This window comes from Mustela lutreola, chromosome 10 (genome assembly GCF_030435805.1).
Source record: "Mustela lutreola isolate mMusLut2 chromosome 10, mMusLut2.pri, whole genome shotgun sequence".
Classification (NCBI taxonomy): domain Eukaryota; kingdom Metazoa; phylum Chordata; class Mammalia; order Carnivora; family Mustelidae; genus Mustela; species Mustela lutreola.
In genome coordinates this window covers 57,968,865-57,987,785 of record NC_081299.1, presented here as the reverse complement: position 1 = coordinate 57,987,785, position 18,921 = coordinate 57,968,865, and the positions used below count along the sequence as shown (strand labels likewise).

Genomic DNA, 18,921 nt, shown 5'->3' with positions numbered 1-18,921 from the left:
CTCACATCCTTGAGATCAAGAGTCAGATGCTCTTCTGACTGAGAGACCCAGATGCCACTACCTGGGTGATGATTATTAAGGCAAAATAAGATGTCCGGTACAAAGGCTTTTTTTAAGGAAGAAATCATTAGGAACATGAATAAATATTTGCTGCAATTCTAGCAACTTTACTTATCCCCCACTTATCTTCCATTTATTTACTTTAAATGACTTTATTGTGATATAATTCACATACCATACATTTGATTCTTTTAAACTGTACAGTTAAAAGACTTTTGGTGTATTCAAAGTTGTGTAACCATCACCACAATTTAAACAGAAATCCTGTACCCTTTACCTTTCACTTCCAACCCCTCCCACCATTTCCCTTAGCCCTAGATAGCCACTAATCTACTTTCTCTATAGATCTAATTATTCTAGACATTTCATGTACGTGAGATAAAACAATATGTGGTCTTTATGCCTGGCTTCTTTCACTTAGCACATTGTTTTCAAGGTTCATCCCTGTTGTAACATATATCAAAATTTCATTCCTTTCTATTGCCAAATAATATTCCATTCCATTTTATTTATATATTCACCAATTAATGGACATTTGTGTTGTTTCTACTTTTTGGTATTATGAATAATGCTGTTATGAACATTTGTATGTAAGTTTTTGTGTGGACATGTTTTATTTTGGGGGGTATATACCTTCTGTTGGATTGTGTGGCAACTCTGTGTTTACCATTTTGAGGAACTGCCACACTCTCTTCCAAAGTGGCTACAGTATTTTACTTTATATGAGGTTATTTCCCTTCTCTTCTTTGCCAACACTTGTGTTCTTTTTTATTATAGCTATCCTAGTGAATATGAAGTGGTATCTAATTGTGGTTTTGACTTGTATTTCCTAATGGCTAATGATTTTGAGCATCTTTTCATGTACTTATTGGCCATTTGTTTATCTTTTTTAGAGAAGAAGCTATTCAGATCCTTTCCTATTTTAAAATTGGGACTTTTAATATTATTTTGTTGTGAGAGCTCTTTATATATTCTGGATATTATTACACATATAATTTGCAAAATATTTTCCCCTCAGAGTTGTCTTTTCACTTTCCTTAAATGCAGCACATTTTAATTTTGATGAAGGTCAGTTTATTTTTGCTTTCATGCTTCTGTGCTGTGTTTTTGGTGTATCTGAGAAATTGTTACCTAATCTGAGGTCACAAAGATTTCCTCATTTTTCCCCCCCAAGAGTTTTATAGTTTTAGCTCAGACATTTAGGTTCATGGTTTATATTGAATTAATTTTTGTGTGTAAAATGATTGATCCATTAATATACAGATCTGTCTTTATACAAGACAGATCTGTCTTTATAAAGATCTGTCTCTATACTGTGTTGATTACTATGGTTTTGTACTAAGTTTTGAAATTGGGTGGTGTAAATCTTTCCACTCTGATGTTCTCTTTCAATTTAGATTGGGTACTTTGAATTTTTATATGAATTTTAGGCTCAACTTGTTATTGTCTTCAAAAAAGCCAGGTGGGGTTTTTTGAAGGAGACCATTTTGAAATTATAGACCATTAGGTCATCTTACCAATGTTGAATCCATGAACTCAGATGTCTTTCTGTTTATTCAGGTATTATTTAATTTCTTTCAATGCTGTTTTGTAGTTTTAGGAGTATGTCTTGCACCATTTTCCTTCTCTTTGATTCCCATGCAGCAGCTGTCTCTCAACTCTTTGATTCGCTTTGTTTTATCTAGGGTATTAGAATAGAGTCTCAGAGGAAAATGCTTAAATATCAGCTTATTCTTTCAGCTTCAGAGTTTAGAAGGGGTTTCTGCTGTTCATTTTTTGAACAAATTGAGAGGAAAGTGGGGGCTGATTGTCCTTTCCCATACTAGAGTTGAATAAATCTTCATTTCAGGATGGATGAGCAGAAAAAAAGTCATTTGATGGTCTTTGAAAAATAATTCATTATAAAAGATGTATCATTATAAATATCCTGAAGATACTGTTAAATAAAGTCTTGACAATATAGAAAATTGGATGAAAGATGTAAAAAATCAATTTGAAAACAAAGATTAGAGGAAAAGGAGAAAAATATAAAGAATGAGGGATAAACAGTAGATTTCACGTTATGAGTAGTATGTATTTCCAGAGAATAAAATAGAATAAATAAATCAGAAGCAGTACTCAAAGCTATAAGTAGGGAAGAAAACATTTTTGATCTAAAATTGGTTCAGACTCCAAAGTCAGAGCTCATACTGTGTTCCAGGGAGAGTAAATGAAAAGAGATTCTTCATATTTTGGTGATATTTTGAAATTTAATGTAGAATTCTACACATATACAAGTAAAGAGCATAGATTGCTATTGAACAAATGAATATTAATTTGCCTCAGACCTCTCCAGTATTAGAACATGCTTGCTATTAATATCTTCCAACTGTAGAATTCTTTCTAGGCAGTTATTCATTTGTGGAAACAACAATGTTCTAGAAAATAGAGTAACTACCATGCTGTCATTCCTGAAAAGTATTATTCAAAGAAGTATCCCAGCTCATAAGAGATGAATTTACATGATTAATACAATAAAAGAGAAGTTGAATCAGAAAAGGGTTGATAATGAACATTGAAACCAGTTAAATATACCATACATGAAGTCTAATAATCATAGCAAATATGATTACAATCTTGAGAGTTAATTTCCAAAAAAAATCTTTCGATTCAAAATTTAGAAGACATGCACATATTCTATAAAGGGTAAGAAAAACGTTTATAACTACTCATTAAATTAATGAAACAAAAATGGAGATGAGAAATAAAAGTGTGGACTTTCTCATTTTTTGTTAAAGGGAATTGGGGTGCCTGGGTGGCTCAGTTGGTTAAGCATCTGACTCATGATTTCAGCTCAAACCGTGATCTCAGGGTCATTAGATCGAGCCCCACATTGGGTTCCATGCTCAGAGTGGAGTCTGCTGGAGATTTTCTTTCTCTTGCTCTCCCTCTACCCCTCCCCCTGCTCATGTGCTCTTTCTCAAATAAAATCTTTTTCTTTTCTTTTTTTTTTTTTTAAGATTTCATTCACTCATTTTACAGACAGAGAAGCAGGCAGTGAGAGGGGAGGAAGTAGGCTCCCTGCTGAGCAGAGAGCCCGATGATGATGCGGGGCTCGATTCTAGGACCCTGGGATCAGGACCTGAGCTGAACGCAGAGGCTTTAACCACTGAGCCACCCAGGCACCCGTCAAATAAAATCTTAAAAAAAAAAAGAAAGAAAGAAAGAAAAAGGAAATCAAATGTGTGGTTTATTTCTTTACTTTGTTAGATAAATGTAAGTTTAAAAACATTTTTTTAAAAAGGTATACCCCTGGGGATAAAAATATATGTTTATAAAAAATAAAAAATTAATTAAAAACAAAAAAACAAAAAAACAAACAACAACAACAAAAAAAAACAACAACAAAAAAGAGGCCAGGGAGCTGGCTAACCCTCTTTCTACCATGTGAGGATATAAGATGGTGGTTGTCTGCAACCTGAAAGAGGATCTTCACCAGAATCCCACCATGCTGGTACCCTGATTACAGAACAGAGGAAGAAACATTTCTCATGTAAGCCATCCAGTCTATAGCAATTTGTTATGGCAGCCTGAACAAAGACAACAAGTCATCAGTATCATAGTTAAGAATAAATATTTACTTATAATGTAAAATAAATAAATAAATAAATAAATAAAAATAAAAAGGTATTAATTTTGCTACAAATAGAATTTAAAATATGTGTCTATATTCTGTGTTACTGCAGAAGATAAGTTACATTTTAAAATTCTAAATAGGGGCGCCTGGGTGGCTCAGTGGGTTAAGCCGCTGCCTTCGGCTCAGGTCATGATCTCGGGGTCCTGGGATCGAGTCCCGCATCGGGCTCTCTCCTCAGCAGGGAGCCTGCTTCCTCCTCTCTCTCTCTGCCTGCCTCTCTGCCTACTTGTGATCTCTCTCTGTTAAATAAATAAATAAATCTTTAAAAAAAAAAAATAAAATTCTAAATAAATAAGAATAGATAAGAAAAACAAAAGCACTTACAAAATAGGAGTCTCCCAAAGTCTGTTTATGATAAATAAGACTTTCTCTTTCTGTATCACATTAGTAATGTTCTTGCCATTGTAAGTGAAACTCATTGCAAACTAGCTTATGCCCAAAGGTATTTATTGATTCATATAACTGAAAATGGTAGGGTAGGAGCTAGTATTGGACATGTATGTATCTACAGTTCTTGCAGGTCAGGACTTTTTTTTTTTTGGTTGTTGCTTTGTTTTTTAAATAATCTCTTAGCTTTGCTGTTAGAGCTTCCTCCTTTTCTCTTGCAACTGAGCTTTATTTATTTCAGCTTTCAACCTCTGTACTTAACATTTTGTGCTGGAGAATTCTTTGTGGGAGGAAACTGTCCTATGCATTTTAAGGTATTTAGCAGTATCCTTGGCCTCTACTCTCTAGCTGGCATTAGCACCCCCACTCCTCAGTTTTTATAACCAAAAATGTGCTAGGCATTGCTAGCTGTTCTCTTGGTGTAAAATTGTCCTTGATTGAGAATCACTAAACTATGTTGTAGAGAATATTTGGTCCCATACTCATCTTAAAGCACTGTAGTTCTAGCGGTAAAAGACAGTCTTCCCTATGAGTTCTAATAAAAAAGGAAAGAAAGAAAAGAAAAAACTTTTGGAAAAGAACCTTGACCCAGGTGGTTTTTGTGCCATTTCCTGAAACATTTTCTAGTTGGATATCAAACTGGTTAGGTTTGAGTCATGTGTTCTCCCTGGTTCATGTACTTAGTGTATGAGGTTTGTCATTGAGGGGAAGGAGTAGGGAAAAAATTTCCAAAAATAGTAACCGTGACATCTGTTAGAAGAAAAGGACTTTTAGGAGACACATCTAAAGGAGATGGGAAAAAATGGAAAATTTATTCTTGAGTTAATGATAAAAAATATGAATGGCAAGATTAATTACTGATAAAATTGAACTTCAGGTAAAAATGACTTAAAAGCACTGAGAAAGTAATTGTGATAGAAGTTATAATCATTAGTGCTAATAAAATTATCTCATCTTTATGCATTAACAGTACCAAAGAATGGAAGGCACAGAATTACAGATTCGGAGAAAAGTTAGCAAGTAAAATAGAAGTAGAATTTCTGCCTATAGTAATAATAGACTAGATGATTAGGACTAGTCTTCCTTTGAAGCAAATAAGAATAAAATATTCAATTTAAGGGTATTGGAGATCTAATGAGGTAGAAGAGAATTACTGGGTCAAGATCTGGCAGAAGATGGAAATCCAAAGATTTGAGCCTTACATTTTAGGTTATTTTGCCTCAGTAGTTTTTGCAAAGCCAAAAGAAGTAGTTAAGAGGCTGAGCAGCACTTTTTATAGCCTCTCTGGGCTAAGAGGACAAAAGATAGAGTCAGGGCCTACCAAATGTGGGGTATCTCTTAAACACTGCTATTTGGGCTGTGAACTGAGGAATACGAATGACCAAAAGGTAAATCAGTTCTGATGGAGGCTAGAGCACAGCTTTGAGTCATTTGTGAGGGCCAGAAAAAAATGTCAGTCCGTGGGTTAATGAAGTGTAGTACCCCCAGCCAACATGCCAAAAGCAAGTGGAAGTATCTGGAGGATTTGTTGCTTAGGCTTCCAAGTTTTTATATAGAGAGCTCATTAAATGCTATATCCAGTATATAATTAAAGATGACCAGCACTTTAAGGAAACTGAACAACATGAGTGAGAACTGGCGGGGAGGGTACCCATCAGAGCTTCATTTTTTGTAATTATTATTAGAGGATTTAAATATAATAGTATTTTTTATATTCTTGGGAGATAAGAGACAAGTTGAATATTTATTTAGTTTGAATATTTTATTTTTCAATAAAAATTGAAATCATGTACTTGAAAATGAACTAAATAGAAATTCTCAAATGGAAAATACAAGCTGAAATTCAAAGCTAAATAAATAGGCTTACTAACAGGTTTAGATCCTGAAGAAGACAGAATTCATGATCTTGGAAATAGGTTTGAAGAACATATCTATAATGAAAATGGAAAGGGAAAGAAATTTAAAAAACATAGAAAAGGTGACAAGTTCTACTATAATTGAACCCCCAAAGAGAAGAGAAGAAATGGAACTAAGGCAGTATTTGGAGAGATACTTGCTGAGAGTTTTACAGAACTGTTGAAAGACACTGACTTGCAGATTCAAGAAGTCTGACCCAAGCAGAATTAAAAAAGGACTCCACATTGAAGTGAAATGGCTGATGATATATAGCCAGGAATGTCAACATTAATTTTAGAGGAGGGGTAGAAAGTTCTATGGCTAGGTTTTCATCAAAAAAGGAGACCATAAGACCAATATAGTGCAGGGGAAAAATAACAGCGAGTCAATAATTAGATACTCGGGACAGTGTTCTTCAAGATTAGAAGTTGAATACACATTTACAAATAAGAACCTGAGGGAGATCACTTATCAAACCTCCACAAAGGGTAATCTTGAAGGATATGTTTTGGATAGACGAAAAATGATTGTGATGGAAGGTTAGAATTAAAGGAAGTAATGTAGAGCACAAAAATGGTAAGTAAATCTAAATGAATGTTGACTCTTTAAGAGAAAAATACAAACTTGTAGAACTAGATAACGGCCTGAAGGAAGATACCTAGCTCCCTAAAAAGTCTGAGCTATTTGGAAAATTGAAGTTTGTCTTTTTGGAAAATAGTCTTATACCGATAGCTTGGTACCTAATGAAGTTTACTTAAGTAGTATTGTGAGCAAAACCTCTTTTCTGGGGACATGCTTCAATGTATGATTATTAACAAAGTTTGCATATCTCAACTGAAATTCGTTTTGAGGTGTGAAAACTGCCTAGTAGCTAAGGGAAATTTTATTTTGGAAAATCATAATGTGAATTATGTCCCCAAATCTTCTTATTGTTTTTGTTGTTCTAATATTAAGATGAAGAAATTGATTGTAGCCCAGGTTTTTGTTTTGTGAAATTATTTACAGAGAAAATATAAGTTTAATGAATTTATTAAACTCCTAAATTTTGCACAAAAATTGTATTTACAGCCAACAATTCATATTCCATTGTGCTTGTATTGAGCAAAAGATTTTGTGTGTGTGTGTTTACCATTTTGGTAGTTTTGTCAAGCTAAGAGATTGGTGTAGATCATATATAAGGTTTTTAAAAACATAGTCAAATCTTGTTTTATCCTGTATTTGATTTTTTGGTAAGTGTGCAGCTTTTATTGACAAAAATTGTTCATGTGGTACCTTCTGTAAAAATGCTAATATCTGAAAATTAGTATATATAAATTTATTCAGTAACTTTATTTTAAAATACTACTGTTGGGGCGCATGTGTGGCTCAATGGGTTAATAAGCCTTTGCCTTTGGCTCAGGTCATGATCCTGGGTCCTGGGATCGAGCCCCACATTGGGCTCTCTGCTCACCATAGAGCCTGCTTCTCCCTCTCCTGCCTGCTGCTTCACCTACTTGTACTCTCTATCTCTGTGTCAAATAAATAAAACCTTTAAAAAAATTATCTTCTGTTATTTAAAAAAAATTACTGTAGGTTTGCTTTCTTTTATAATCAAGATGTTTTTAGGCTACTGAGGTGGCTTAGGATGTCATTTTGAAATTAAATTAATCATTATATAGCAACTAATAGGCTATAGTCCAAACTTCATAGCATAGCCTCTAATCATCATTATCTTTTGCTCATCTTTCCAATTTCATTATTTACTATTCTCTTTACTGCCACTAGTATAAAATAAAAATTTGCTTCCTAAATATAAACTATTCTTGCATTTGAATTTAATTTGGGGGTATTGTTTTTGACATGGAATACTAGTCATTGTTGCTTTGTTTGCCTTTAAATTTCTAATCCATTTTTCAAGACTCATTCCACTCTATCCCTCTTCAATAGTTAATTGTATTTGTACAGGCAAAATTAGGAGCTATATTTTGTGTTCCATTATCATGCTATACTCTCTTCTGATAAATAAGAATAGCAATTATTTATTTTCATATAAGACTTCTGAACAAATTGAGGACTGGGATTAGGTCTTTTTTGGTATCTGTCCCCAAAGATGAGTATATAGTAGGTTTTTAAATTGCTGAATGAACAAAGAATGATATGATAAAGAAATTAGAAACAAAGGAGTCTATGAAATCTATTGGGAAAAGAAACCTCAAAAGCAAACTGAGTATCCTTTTTAGGTGAGCGTTGAAGGGCGAGGAATACAATACGTTGTGGTTAGAAACCATGGCATGTTCTCTTTCTTTGAATTTGCCTATAAGGAAGATCATTTTGCAGTCACATTATTTTTGTTTCAAATCTGTCAGTGAAATTTCTGAAGGAAATAAAACCACCTTTAAATAAAATTTCCAATGTTTTTATACTAATAAAATTTTTCTTTAATTTTAGGAAACACTCCTTTACATCTTGCTGTGATGTTAGGAAATAAAGGTTAGTAAATATTTCCTTTCTTATGTTTAACTTCACTCATGTAATTTCAGATTTAGTTAAAATTATTAAATTTTGTTTTTTGAGTTTTTCAAAATCTACCTGATTATTTTATTGGCTAATTGAGTTAGGACTCAGTATATTAAAATTAACATTTTCTCATTTTCCGAAGTTTAACTTAAGAGTTAGTGGAAATCCTGTACTAATTTTATGCTTTTTGAAACTATGTTTTTTTCTTATTTTATGATTTTATCAAGTAAGTATTTATAATTTCCAACTATTAAGATTTATTAACTATTGTAATCCTTTTAATATTCAAATAGTTTATAAGATTTTTAATAAGGATTGTTTTATATATCTAAACTCAGAAGACTAACCTTTTTTATGTAAGATGGAACTTGTATATTCTTTAATTTAAAAAAACCTTCATCGACAGATGATTTAGAAGATTTACTTAAAAAGAAAAGATTTTATTTATTTATTTGAGAGAGAGAGAGGGAGAGCATGAGTGGTGAGGGGGCAGAGGCAAAGGGAGAGGGAGAAGTAGACCCACTGAGCCGGGAGCCCAGATGCAAGCCTGATCCCAGGATCCTGAGATCATGACCTGAGCATAAGGCAGATGGCTAACTTACTGAACCACCAAGGTGCCCCTAAAAGATTTACTTTTTATGGCTATCCCTAGAAGTAATAAAATCTTCCCAGTGATCCTGGAAAGGGAGGATTTCAGGTAGTGGATCGGCAACATTTTGATGCTGGATTTTTAAATTTTAGATGTGTTTGATAAAAATTTTTAAAAACATATAGTCTTAAATTTTTAAAAAGGGTATTGAAGTTTTGTTAACACTTTTCTTTCTGTTGATCTAGAAGTATCATTCTGGAACATCTGTTATTGTTACACGGTATAACAGATTTGGTGTAAACATTTGATCTGAATGTATGCAGATCCCAGGAGTGTAACCAGAACTTGCTTTGTTGAGAAACAAAATTCTTTTGTTAGTTTTTTTTTTTTCCATTAGTTTGGTTTTTAAGGTTATATGCTTAAGCATGTGATCTACAGACTGATTTAATTTTGATTTTAATTCTATATAAATTGGTGACTCAAATTTTTTTTAGTTCTTTTTTAAAATTTAGTTATACTTTTTTTTTTAATTTTTAATTTTTTATAAACATGTATTTTTATCCCCAGGGGTACAGGTCTGTGAATCAGCACTCACCAAAGCACATACCCTCCCCAGTGTCCATAACCCCACCCCCCCTTCTCCCAACCCCCCTCCCCCCAGCAACCCTCAGTTTGTTTTGTAAGATTAAGAGTCACTTATGGTTTGTCTAGTTATACTTTTTTTTATACCTTCTTGCAAGGAACACTCACTGAGTAACTTCTAAGTAAACAGAGATTTATTAAGTGGCTACATATTATAGAAACTCAAGAAATGAGGACTGATTATATCTCAGGAAGAGAAATGACCAGGACTATATGAGGAATCAGGCTTCCCGCCCCTGCCACATCTCTCTCTATGTACCTGCTTACCTACTATATGTCTATCTCCTATGGTGTGTCTGCTTTTTTTAATATATGTGTAAATTACATTTATTATATATAACACTAAGAGGAAGACAAAGCAAATGTGATAAAATGTTAACAACTGTTGAAACTCAGTATGGAGTATTTGAGTGTTTATTGTGATCATCTTTCTATTTTTCTTTTTATTTGAAATTTTTTATAATAGAGTATTGAAAGAAAAACAGAAATGGCATTGTTGGGGCGCATGGGTGGCTTAGTGAGTTAAGCCTCTGCTTTTGGCTTGGGTCATGATTTCAGGGTCCTGGGATCGAGCCCCGCATCGGGCTTTCTGCTCAGCAGGAAGCCTGCTTCCCCCTCTCTCTCTGCCTGCCTCTCTGCCTACTTGTGATCTCTGTCAAATAAATAAATAAAACCTTAAAAAAAAAAAAAGAAATGGCATTGTTATGTTTTATCATAGGTTTACTTTAGCCTGTCTAAATCATATTTCATAGAACATTAGTTTTATGGCATACTGATAAATATTTAGAGGAAAATAGTAATTTCAGGTCAAATCAATTTGGAAAATAGTGGGTTAATAATGTATTAGGCAGTTTTTTTATTGTGGACTTTCTTAGAACTTTAATATGCTAATATGCATTGTGACCTTCTAAGATGGGACAGGTGGTGGATACATAGTCGTTGTTCCCCAAAGTTATTTGATTTTTGTTTTCCACATGTATCTTGAGAGACTAGAATTCTGTGGAATGTATTTTTGCAGAACACTTAGTTAGATGATTCAGGATCTGAAAATAATATTCACTTTTTCTGAGTCCTTTTCATCTAGAGTAGGTACTATAGATAATATGCTGATCCATTTACATTTTCTTTAGTTGCATATACTTTTTTGTTTTTTTCTTTATGGCGTTTAATAGATTTGCTTAAACAGGAGCAATACTGAAATGTGCAGTGGAAGATAAAACATCTACCTTATTAATTCTATAAATTAATTTTGCATTGTACCACTCTTCAGTCTATGGCAACCCATTCTCTTTTATCTTCTTCCTTAGAGATAAATATGCTATACCTTTACTGATATCATTGTTGAAGAAAAACTTGCTATTTGTATGCTTGTTTGTAAACACAGTAAAAGGACAAATAGTATTTGTTGATTGACTTAAAGAGGGATATCCTACGACTTTTGCAGTATTACCTATTTTTCAACATTAAAGTCTGATTTTTTTCCTGAATTTCTGGGTCTGTTGACCATGTTGGCCTTCTAGTCTGGGAAGTTGTTGAATTATGGATTTGAGTTGAAGTGGAAAGAGCATTATACCTAAAGAAGATTTCAGGAATCTTTAGAAGATGAAATAGAAAAGTAATCTTTATTTCTTTATTTCTTATCCTTTTGGTTGGACATCAAAGAAAGGTTCATCAAACCAGTTGCTGCACCTTTTAGTATTTGTGCTGCCGAAGCGAGCACAGTGCTGCACCTTTTAATTCATTCTTCCGGATCTGCAGTTTTTAACCTTTTTTCCCTAAGATAACTCTAGAGTTAATATGATTTCTTACTCTCATTAGAGTCTTTCTCTGGATGTTCTTCTTTCTTTGCATTGTCCTATTTATCCTATTCTCTCTCTTTATATTTTATTATCTTTATAGCTCTTGCTTCTTTGTATGTGATTTCTGTTCTTCATAACTTCATTTTATTCAGTTTCCTCAGGTCCTAACTTCTTTGTGGCTCATTTATGCATTTTTTTAAGCCTTAGTGCCTTGTTGTTAACTATCTTGTTTTTTTATTACTCACTGTTAAAATTACTGGGCAAGGGATTTGATTAATCCTGCCTTTTCTTTTTTTAATGTATCAGAATATGTTATAGGTGACTGGAATATTTATGATTATCTGACTTTTTTAAGTTACTCATTTCTACATTGGTTGAATTGTGATGGGTAGCCATTCAGGCTTTATGGCATATTAGAAAACATAGCTGACGTGTCTAGCATATGTATAAGTCATACCTTATGCCTTAGTTTATATAACTGGAATATTGCTTTAAATTGTCCATCTTTTTAATAATTTTAAATTAAAAATTTTAAATGGTTTTAGGCTATTAATATATACATACCAAAACAATAGAAATAAAACAGCACAAAGATATAGAAAAGTATCATCTCTTCTACTTTTTTCCCTGATGTAATTAACATTAATAGCCTAGTGGTATCCTTGTACCCCTTTCTCCTTACTTATATCACATAGGGGCTTAGTTTGTTTTTACTGAAGTTGAATCACCATACACAGTACTTTGCGATATTTTTTTTTCATGCAGAAGTTTATCATGAAATAGTTCTGTAAGTCTGTAGATACCTATCCACGTTTATGTTGCCCTAACTTTGTTATATGTACACACATCTATAGCTACTCACATAAAACCCCGTGATCCTAGGTTTCTTGGAGAATCCATTTTATTTATTTAAAAATATTTTTTTTAGCTGGGCTGTCATCCTTTTTCCTTGTTAACCTCCTTCTTTTTCTTTTTCAAAAATTCCAATTAGTTAACATACAGTGTAATACTAGCTTTAGTTGTAGAATTTAGCGATATGATCACTTACATACAATACCCAGTACTCATTGCAAGTGTCCTCCTTAATACCCACCACCATTTAAACCATCCCATTGCCCACTTCCCTTCCAGTAACCATCAGTTTGTTCTCTGTAGTTGAGAGTCTATTACCTGCTTTGCCTCACTGTCCCACCCCACGCCCCAAGTTCATCTATTTCCTTCTTAAATTCCACATGAGTGAAGTCATATGGTACTTGTCTTTCTCTGACTTATTTCACTGAGCATAATATGCTCTAGCTCCATCTACATCATTGCAAAATGGCAAGATTTCATTCTTTCTGATGACTGAGTAATATTCCTCTGTGTGTGTGTCTGTGTGTGTGTAGCACACCTCTACTTTATCCATTTATTGCCCAGTGCGCGTTTGGGGTCTTTCCATAATTTGGCGCGTGTACTCCTTCAGGGTGCATATACTCCTTCAAATCAGTGTTTTTGTTTCCTTTGGGTAAATACCTAGTGGTTCAATTACTGGATCATAGAGTAATTCTGTTTTTAACTGTCTGAGGAAACTCCATACAGTTTCCTATTGTTTTTTTCCTGTGTTGTTAATTTTAGCCACTCTGACAGGTCCAAGATGACATCTTATTATAGTTTTGAGTTGTATCTCCCTGATGTTGAGTGATATTGAGCATCTTTTCCTCTGTCTGTTGGCCATCTGGATGTCTTCTTTGAGAAAATGTCCATTCATGTCTTCTGCCCATTTTTTAACTGTATTATTTTTTTGGATGTCAAGTTTTATATGTTTTTTATATACTTTGGATACCAACCCTTTATCAGAAACGTCATTTGCAAATATATTCTCCCAGTCCATATAGGTTATCTTTTAGTTCTGTTGGTGGTTTCCTTTGCTTTGCAGAAGCTTTTCATTTTGATCAAGTTAGCAGTTCATTTTTACTTTTGTTTTCCTTGCCTCAGGAGACCTATCTAGAAAGAAGTCACCAGCTGATGTCCAGGGGATTGCTACCTGTGTAGGATTTTGTTGGTTTCAGGTCTCACAGTTAGGTCTTTCATGCATTTTGAATTTTTTTTTTTTAATATGGTGGAAGAAGTTGGTCCAATTTCATTGTATATTGCTGTCCAGTTTTCCCAACGCCATTTGTTGAAGAGACTGTCTTTTTTCATTGGATATTCTTTCCTGCTTTGTTGAAGATTAGTTGACCAGATAGTTGCGGGTCTATTTCTGGGTTTTGGATTCTGTTCCATTGATCTATGTGTCTGTTTTTGTGCCAGTACCATACTGTTTTGATCACTGCAGCTTGGTAATATAACTTGAGGTCTGGAATTGTGAAGCCTTCAGCTTCGCTATTCTTTCTCAGTGTTGTTTTGACTATTTGGGGCCCTTTGTGGTTCCATACAGATTTTAGGATCGTTTGTTCTAGCTCTGTGAAAATTGCTGTTGGTATTTTGATAGGCATTGCATTAAATGTGTAGATGGCTTTGGGTGGTATAGACATTTTAACAATATATGTTCTTCCTATCCATGAAGATGGAATGTCTTTCTGTTTCTTTGTGTTATCTTCAGTTTCTTTCCTCAGTGTATTATAGTTTTTAAAGTAGAGGTCTTTGACCTCTTTGGTTGGATTTATTCCTAGCTGTTTTTCGGTGCAATTGTAAATGGGATTGATTGGTTCCTTGATTTCTCTTTGTGCTGCTTCATTATTGGTGTATAGAAATGCAGCAGTTTTCTGTACATTGAGTTTGTATCCTGAGACTACTTAAAGCCTGTATCAGTTCTAGCAATTTTTGGGTGGAGTCTTTTGAGTTTTCTATGTAGAGTATCATGTCTGCTGCCAATATGGAAAGTTTGACTTCTTTCTTGCTGATTTTGGATGCCTTTTATTCTTTTTTGTGGTCTGATTGCTGAGGTGAAGGCTTCCAGTACTATGTTAAATAACTGGGGAAATTGGACATCCCTGTCTTGTTCTTGACGGTGGAGGGAAAGCTCTCAGTTTTTTCCCATTGAGAATATTAACTATGGTTTTTTCATATATGATCTTTATAGTTTTTATTATTATGGACTTGTTATCTCTAAACCCACTTTATTGAGGGTTTTTATCATGAATGGATGTTATACTTTGTCGAATGATTTTTCTGCATCTATTGAGAGGATCATATGGTTCTTATCCTTTCTTTATTAATCTAGTGTATCACATTGATTGAGTCATTGTTGCAAACCACGAGTAAATCCCACTTAATTATGGTGAATGATTTTTTTAATGTATTTTTGAATTCAGTTTGCTAGTATTGTACTGAGAATTTTTGCATCCATGTTCATCAGGGATATTGACCTGTAGTTCTCTTTTTTAAATGAAGTCTTTATCTGGTTTTAGAATTGGGATTATGCTGGACTCATAGAATAAGTTTGAAAGTTTTCCTTCTGTTTCTATTTTTTGGAATAGATTGAGAAGAATTGGTATTAACTCTTCTTTGAATGTTCAGTAGAACTCCCCTGGGAAGCCATCTGGTCCTGGACTTTGTTGGGAGACTTTTGATTACTGATTCAATTTCTTCACTGGTTAATGGTCCATTCAAATTTTCTGTTTCTTATTGCTTGAATTTTAGTAGTTCATATGTTTCTAGGAATTTATTTCTTCCAGAATGATTTTTTTGACATATAATTTTTCATCGTATTCTGTTATAATTGCTTGTATTTCTGTGGCATTGGTTGTTATTTCTCACTTCTTATTTTCTTATTTCTTATTGCTTATAAATTTATTTATTTGGGTCCTTTCTCTTTTCTTTTTAATATGGCTGGCTAGGTGTTTATCAATTTTATTAATTTTTTCAGAGAACCAGGTCCTGGTTTCATTGATCTGGTCTACTTTTTTTTGTTTGTTTGTTTTTAGTTTCTGTATCATTTTCCCACTCAAATCTTTATTATTCCCCTTCCTCTGCTGGCTCTAGGCTTTGCTTTGTTTGTTGTTCTTTTTCTAGCTCTCTGAGGTATAAAGTTAGGTTGTTTATTTGAGATTTTTCTTGCCTCTTGAGTTAGGCCTGTATTGCTATATACTTTCCTCTTATGGCTGCTTTTGCTTTTACCCAAATGTTTTGAATCATTGTGCTTTCATTTTTATTTGTTCCCTTGTATTTTTTTTTTTTAAATTTCTCCTTTAATTTTCTGGTTGACCCATTCAGTCTGTAGTAGCACTTTCCATGTATTTGTGGACTTCCCAAGTTTTTACTTGTGGTTGACTTGAAGTTTGATAGTGTTTTGGCCAGAAAAGATGCATGGTATGATCTCAACCTTTTCTTTTTTCTTTTTTTATTTTTAATAATTAAAAAAAATTTTTAATAAACATATAATGTATTATTAGCCCCAGGGGTATAGGTCTGTGCATCACCAGGTTACAGCACTCACCATAGCACATACCCTCCCCAATGTCCATAACCTCACCACCCTCTCCCTACACCCCTCCCTCTCTGGCCACAGTTTGTTTTGGGACATCAAGAGTCTCTTATGGTTTGTCTCCCTCCCGATCCCATCTTGTTTCATTTATTCTTTTCCTACCCCCAACAAACCCCCCATGTTGCATCTCCACTTCCTCATATCAGGGGGATCATATGATAGTTGTCTTTCTCCAATTGACTTATTTTGCTAAGCATAATACCCTCTAGTTTCATCCACGTTGTCACAAATGTCAAGATTTCATTTTTTGATGGCTGCATAGTATTCCATTGTATATATACACCACATCTTCTTTATCCATTCAAAGAGTCCCCTTTAGTATTTTTTGCAGGGCAAAAAAGTCCTTTAGCTTTTCACAAAGTCCTCTAGCTTTTATTCATCTGGAGAACTCTTCATTTCTCCTATTCTGAATGGCTGTGACCTTTTCTTGTTTTTATTTTGGGATGAATTCCTCCATCTTGGCATTTTGTATAGGTCTCTGTCTTCTCTGTGTTAGAAAATCCTGTTATGCTTCCTGTTCCTGTGAGTAATGGCTTTATGAAGAAGAGGTCATATAATGTCCAGGGTCTGGCACTTGAGGAAGTGCCTCTGGTGTGTGCTGCCTGTACTCTGCTGCTTGTTTTCACTGCCCTTTCCCTCAGGTCAGTCCTCTACAGAGGCTCTCTTTGCCTCCAGTGGACAGTGTCTAGACTTGGCCAGAGTGGGATGAGTTTTAACTAGGTGTGCTCTGGTCTGTTTGTTAAATAAAACCTGATGCTATTTGCACTAGAGTTGAAGCTTTGCAGAACTCTGTGGTCAATAAATGTGGTGTGTGTGGGAGTTTGTGCTGGTCTTCCTGGGAGAGGGGTCTGCTCACTGGTCATTGGGCACACTTGCTTGAGAAAAGCAGCACCAGCAGAGCAGATGGGGCAGGAGCTGGTGTAAACATGTTAGGTAGGGAGTGTTGGTGCTGTGCTGTTTTCTGAAGTTGGTTTCTGCTGAGGGACCTGGGAGGGAAATGGCTCCAGCCAACTCCTTTGTCCTGGGAGAGGGGAGTCCATGCCTGCTGCTCTCAGGTAACCTTCCCAGAAACGCAAATAATTTCCGCTCATGTTTCCTAGCCATTTTTGCGATCCCTATTTTCATATTACCTGTGTCCAGTTTGCATGTCTGCCTAGAGCAGCACTATTCAGTTTGGGCTCTATCACAGTCAAGCCTGCTTACTTTTAAGATTTTAAGAGAGCATGCTGACATGAGTGGGGAGAGGGGCAGAAGGGGAGGGAGAGGTAGAGAATCTCAAGCCAAGTTCTCACTGAGTGCAAACCTGATTCAGGCTCAATCCCAGGATCTGGAGATCATAACCTGAGTTGAAGCCAGGAGTTGGATGAGCCATCCAGGTGCTCCCAGGTCTGCTTACTTTTAAAACTTAAGACTTTAGGGACTTTGTTGCTGCCCTGGGCCCGACGCAGGTTTGACCCAGAAGGGCGGTGGTGCCAGTGTTAGAGGTGTGGTATTTGGAGCAAAGCATGCTAAACAGCTAGTTTCCAGTGTCTGGATTAGCCTCTGCACTTACACTGAGAGACAGGGGAATGAAATAGTGCCCGTGGGCTCTTGTCCACAGAGAGACACTGCCATCACAGATGCACTCCAGGAAGAGTAAACGGTCTCCCTCCATGTATCATAGGTGATCCTCAGATTGTGCTATCTTCCCAGGGGTGGCATGCCTGCCTTCTCTCCAGCAGTAGGGCAGTACCCTCAGGTCTTTATGCCAGCGAAGGCCGGGACTTCTAAAACTCCAGTCTTTGAGTCCTGCTGGTTGCAAAACCTCATGAGAATCAGCCCCTCTCATTTTCCCAGCCAATGGCTTTGGGGAAGTGTTCTTCTTGTGCTTATCCCTGTGTGCTCCACTCTCTCACATTTCTCCATAACCAGGGCTATTTCCCCTCCCCAGCACCCACAATCCTTTTCTCTCTCAAACCACTTCTCTGCACTTCCCACCTTCCTTGTTGTGGCCTTTTCTCTCCATTTAGTTGTGCAGTTTGTTCTATCAATCCTCAGGTCGAGTTCTTGGGTATTCAGAATGATTTCATGATCACAATGAACATTTTAATACTCTACCTAGGTTCAGTAGTTATTAACATTTTATCATATTTGCTTTGTTTCTCTCTTAGTGTTACATATATTATTTTCACTGTATCATTTGAAAGTTAGATGTAGACATCATGACATTTTACCACCAAGTACCTTAGCATGCATCTCTAAGAATAAGGACATTCTCTTTCATAACCACAGTATCATTATCACACTTTTTTAAAAAAAAGATTTTACTTATTTATTTGACAGAGCACAAGCAGGGGGAGAGGAAGGCAGAGGGAGAGGGAGAAACAGGCTCCGTGCTAAGCAGGAGGCAACATGGGCTCGATCTAGGACCCTGGACCCTGACCTGAACTGAAGGCAGATGCTTAGCCACCTGAGCTACCCAGGCACCCCTATCATTATCACACTTACGAAAATTAATAATATTGTTATAATCTCTAATATAGAATCCATATTTTAATTTTTCCAGTTGTTCCAAAAATTTCTTTTATATATACTTTATATTGAATCAATATACTCATTTGCATTTGGTTGTTATGTCACTTTATTTTAATCTAGAAAAGTTTACCTGCTTTTTCTTCTTCCTTTGTACTTCACTTTTTGAATAGAATTTATAGAATATTTCCCATCTCAGATTTGCCTAATTATTTTCTCATAATGTAATTTAACTTGTTCCTTATCTTGTATCTTTTCTGCAAATTCAAAATTAGTAAGACTTGATTTGATTCAAGTTAAATATTTCTGGAAAGAGTACTGCGTAGGTGATGTTAGGAACTTGATATTATGTCACATTAGAAACACATAATGTCAAGTTATGCCACCATTAATGCCGTTA

The 18,921-nt window shown here is 35.0% G+C and overlaps 1 protein-coding gene across 3 annotated transcripts in view; it reads left to right on the top strand.

The window, feature by feature from the left end:
* Positions 1-18,921, top strand: part of ANKRD13C (ankyrin repeat domain 13C) — a 103,320-nt gene that overhangs the window by 14,237 nt on the left and 70,162 nt on the right. For all 3 annotated transcript variants that reach the window (XM_059137329.1, XM_059137330.1, XM_059137328.1), the window contains exon 2: positions 8,447-8,488. In XM_059137329.1, the coding sequence (XP_058993312.1) occupies positions 8,447-8,488 (42 nt within the window). The remainder of the gene's footprint in view (positions 1-8,446; positions 8,489-18,921) is intronic.